This window comes from Bison bison, unplaced genomic scaffold (genome assembly GCF_000754665.1).
Source record: "Bison bison bison isolate TAMUID 2011002044 unplaced genomic scaffold, Bison_UMD1.0 scf7180017864375, whole genome shotgun sequence".
Classification (NCBI taxonomy): Eukaryota; Metazoa; Chordata; class Mammalia; order Artiodactyla; family Bovidae; genus Bison; species Bison bison.
The window spans coordinates 2,491,459-2,496,036 of NW_011494947.1; the positions used below are offsets into that span (position 1 = coordinate 2,491,459).

At 58.5% G+C, this 4,578-nt stretch overlaps 1 protein-coding gene across 1 annotated transcript in view; it reads left to right on the forward strand.

Moving 5' to 3' along the window:
- Window positions 1–4,578, forward strand: part of FIBCD1 (fibrinogen C domain containing 1) — a 34,312-nt gene that overhangs the window by 9,604 nt on the left and 20,130 nt on the right. The window contains exon 6 of the mRNA XM_010856946.1: window positions 1–119. Within this exon, the coding sequence (XP_010855248.1) occupies window positions 1–119 (119 nt within the window). The remainder of the gene's footprint in view (window positions 120–4,578) is intronic.

Below are 4,578 nucleotides of genomic sequence, written 5' to 3' on the forward strand. Positions count from 1 at the left end.
CTCGGCTGCTCGCCCGGGCCTCGGAGCTACAGGCCGAGTGTTCTGGGCTGCGGAAGGGGCACGGCGCCCTGGGCCAGGGGCTCAGCGCCCTGCAGAGCGAGCAGGGCCGCCTCATCCAGGTAAGGTGGGGGTCTGTGCCTCCCTCGGGGTCTGGGCAGGGGTGGGTGGGGTGGCTGCCACCACCTGCTGGCCCTGCTGAGTGCCTGGTGCCCTCAGCGTCACTCCGTCCCAGGGCCAGGGGCTGTTGTGATTCCTGTCTGTGGACAAGCAGATGAGGCTCAGAGAGGTGAGAGTCTCACCCAAGGTCACACAGCTTGTGCGGCCATCCTGGTGACCTGGGTGTTAGTGTAATCTCCATGGCATGCAGTGGTCCTTCCATCAGTCAAATCCATCCATCGAGTCAAATCCAGGCCTGGAGGGGCTTCCCAGGTGCTCCCGTGCCAGTGGACACAGGAGAGGCAGGATGTGGCCTCCATCAGGCTAATAGAAGTTCAAGGTCATCAGGCTAATAGAAGTTCACGGTCATGTGGTGCCCAGTGGCAAGCCCCCACACCCTCGGCTGTGCCATGTGGCCAGAGAGAGCCGTACCCCCTCCGCCAGGTCACCCCATCCACTGCCATTTGATGCCCACAGCCTTCCAGGGAAGGGGGGACCAACTGAAGAGCTCAACCAGACCCTTAGTGTGTCCCCAACACCTCCGCCCCACTCCAGCCCCCACCAGAGCCCAGCCAGGTAGGTCCCAGCAAGCACCAGGTGGATCTGGGTGAAGGGTTTCTAACACTGACCATGCTTGCAGCACCAGCAAGAATCTTCCCCCTCATAGAATCAGGGTTCAGGATCAGCTCACTGGCCCTCTGCTGTTTTCCAGAAGAGAAAACTAAGGGCCTGAGCGGAGCAGTGATTTGTCCGGGGTACAGTGGCCAGGTCTCCCCAGGTGGCGCTAGTGGTAAAGAACCCGCCTGCCGATGCAGGAGATATAAGAGACACAGGTTTGATCCCTGGGTCGGGACGATCCCCTGGAGGAGGGCATGGCAACTCATGCCAGTATTCTTGCCTGGAGAATCCCCTAGACAGAGGAGCCTGGCAGGCTATAGCCCATAGCATCACAAAGAGTCAGACACGACTGAAGCGACTCACCACATGCTTGTGCACAGCGGCCAGGTCAGGCCTGGCATCTGCCCTCTGGAGCATTGCCCAGCCTCCAGCCTTTACCCTGCTGCTGCCCATCCCCCACCCCCATGACTTAGGTCCTTAGGGACTGGGAGGCGAGCCCCACCCCTGCCATGGGTCCAGCCCATTCCGGACATGTGAGATGGCCAGGCATTTGGTCACTCACCAGCTCAAGAGTGACGGGCCTTTTCCCTCCCCCGAAGGCTGCAGCTGGAGAAATTACAGTCCTCGTCATCCTGTCTAGGTGACTGATGGGGAAGCGGCCTCCCCATCCTGGGGGGATGTTCAGCTGCCCTCCTGCTGCCCCTCCATCTGCAGCGGCCCTGCCCCTCATCCTCAGGACTCGGGGAGACCTCCAGACTTTCTGGGGCATCTGGGCGCCTCACTCTGCTCTCCCCGTGGCTCAGCCCTGGACAGCCTGGCCTGCCCGCAAATGCTCACCTTCAGGGCAGGGCCGGGGGACTGGGTGGGAGCCCTGGGCCTCCCACCCGCTCACCTGCATGGAGGCCTAAAGCCGTCCCCGGAAGACTAATGGCTCTTCTGGGGCCCAGCACTGCCTCAGCTCACCTGATATATTCACTTCTCACAAGAATGTTTAATTTGACTCATTTCCCACAGACTCAAGGTGATTTCAGAGACCATGTGTCTTGCAGAGCTGTGTTGCCATAGCTCCTAGTTCCCCTTCTACGAGCTTCCCAGACCCTCTGCTGTCAGTCCGAGACCTGGGCTTCTCAGAGGAATGCCCACGGCACTCCCTGTTGGAGTGACCAGAGCTGCTCATTAAAAGGCGTGTCCCTGGACCTCACCCCCAAACCCCCGGGTCCCAGCAGGTCGACAAGCACCTGGGTGACTCCTGTGCACTGATGCACAGGTGTCTAAGACCCATTGGCCCAGGAGCGGCAGAGCTGAGTGTTCCTGCCCTCACGGTTTGAGTCAGTAGAGTCAAGGCTTCACCGAGGACCAGCTGTGCGTCCCTGAGCACCTCCAGTGCCCTCTCTGGGCAGGGCACTGCCCTCCTCACCAGTAACATGGGGCTAGCACGGTCCATGCCCAGTAGGATGCTGTCACTCATAGCTGTACTGGGCCTGGTGGGCGTGTGGCACGTGAGAGATGTTGTCTACACATTCCCACTTCTTTTGTTATGACGGTAGAAACTTTGTAAACTGAAGTTTCAGCCTATGGGGAGCCACCACTGAAAATCTTTTTTTCGGTCCACACTGTGTGTAATCAGCACTTTGTAATACAATAGCCCCAGGAGGTGGTGAAGTGAAAGTGAAAGTCTGACTCTTTCAACCCCATGGACTACACAGTCCATGGAATTCTCCAGGGCAAAATACTGGAGTGGGTAGCCTTTCCCTTCTTCAGGGGATCTTCCCAACCCAGGGATCGAATCCAGGTCTCCCACATTGCAGGAGATTCTTTACTTGATGAGCTACAGGGGAAGCCCAGGAAGTGGAGGGAATCGTTATCCCCATTCTGCGGAGCGGCAGACTGAGGCTCCGTGTGGCAGAGCGACTTGTTTAAGCTCCAACAACTGAGAAGTGCTGGAAGCAGCAGCTCCGATTTCACTGCCTCTGAAAGTGGCCAAGTCCTCTTGAATGCAGCTGTGCGGCTCAGCGAGCAGGGACTGACTTTCCCCATTAATTCGGGGCATGTTTTTATGTACATTTTCAACTTTAATCATTTGCTGGTTTAAACTGAGGTCTTCCTTGCCCGTTAGCAAGAGCTGGCCGTGCCTGAGTTTCTCGAGTGTGTCTGCCTCGTCACAGAAGGATGGGCAGTACAGATTTGACTGAACCGATGGGCTCGGTGATCTTTCCTGCTTACATCCTGTAGGGCCGCCCCCTGCCCCTGCTCCCTGGGGCTGCCTGCATCCCACCGCAGGGCTCCTCCAATGGGGCTTGTCTCCAGGACACTGCAATAAAACCCCGGGAGAAAGCTGCCACCCCGCCTCAATGCTCTCTCCACCCATCTGGGTGCCTGTTCCCCGGGCCTGAGCCCCCACTGAATCACCTGCTCAGCAGAGGGGAAACTGACAAGGAAACTAAAAGCATTGTCGGGCCCCTGCTCCCGGACAAGCCGAGAATCATATTTTGTGAACTGCTGGCACTGTATATTTCTATTTCCCTTCCTCGAACGAGCTATTATCTGGCCAGTGACAGATTCGGTGTGTAAAGACCCAGCAAGCTGCATGCTCGCTGGCTGGCTGCAGTCTGCCCGTGACCCTGCCTCCCTCCCCCTGGAGACCTGGGGTGGGGAGGTGACAGACCACAGAAGGCACAACCGAGAGACCCCAGGTGGAACAGAGCTGCACTAACTGAGCCCCAAACCTCTGGACCGCAATCACAGTGGGGATGGTACAAATCGAGAAAGAAGACTGAACACATGCTGTCGTGAACCTTCCCCCCTCCCCAGAAAACAGGGGCCACTGCGGTGGTTCGTGGGGAGGAGAGTAATGTGAAAGGGGTTTGGTTACCCTTCCAGGGTTATTTGAAAGTGATTGGAGGAGGGTCCTGAGCCAAAACTCAGAATCAACACCAGAGCCTGGGTCCAAATCACCGCCCGGCCTGCCCCCACCTTAGGCTCCCTGCACGATGGCACAGCCCTGGGTTCCTTTCCTGCCAGTCAGCCCACGGGTCATGGCCTGAGTGTGTCCCCCACAGGGACCTCCCCTTCTGGGCCTCAGTTTCCCCATCTGTAATAAGGGATGACACCTCAAGCCCTTCCACCTGGCACTGCTATGGGGTCAGGTGAAGGGGTGGATATCAGAGAGCCCTGGAAAGTCAAAGCCGGGTTCTCATGGGGTGGTGCAGGCCTCCAGGGTCCCACCTGTGGAGTGCAGACCCAGCACCCCTGCTTTGTAGCCTTGCTGGGCAATAAGAAGAGATGTTGAGTGAAGGTGTTTTGTAATCTGGAAGGTGCCTCATGAATTCCCATACTGAGGCAGGCACCCAGGTGCTGAGTGCTGAGTCCCTGCTGGGGGCCGCACGCTGTGACTGATCCCCAAGACAGCTGGGCCAGGAAGGCTAGGTTAGCCCCATCTCAAGGCTGGGTTAATCACTCACCTGCAACCGTGTAACTGGCAAGTGGGTGAGCTGGGATTTGAACAGCGGGGTCTCCTTTAGTCAGCTCAGCTGGGCTGAAGGCACAGAAATGGATGAAGGACGGGGCCTGCAGGCAGCAGCGGCACAGGTGTCCCCTCCCACCTGAGCCCCCTCCTTTGCACACCGGGGCTGAGACCGCCGTGGGCGGCGGCCAGAGTAAATCAGGGGCTTGCACCAGGGGAGTGCCTCCACCTTGAGGACTAGTGTGTGTGCGCCAGAGGTGTTGCCCAGTGCTCCACTCACCCAGGGCTCCATCCACCAAGAGCTCCACCCACCTGGGGCCCTACCCACCAGGAGCCCCACC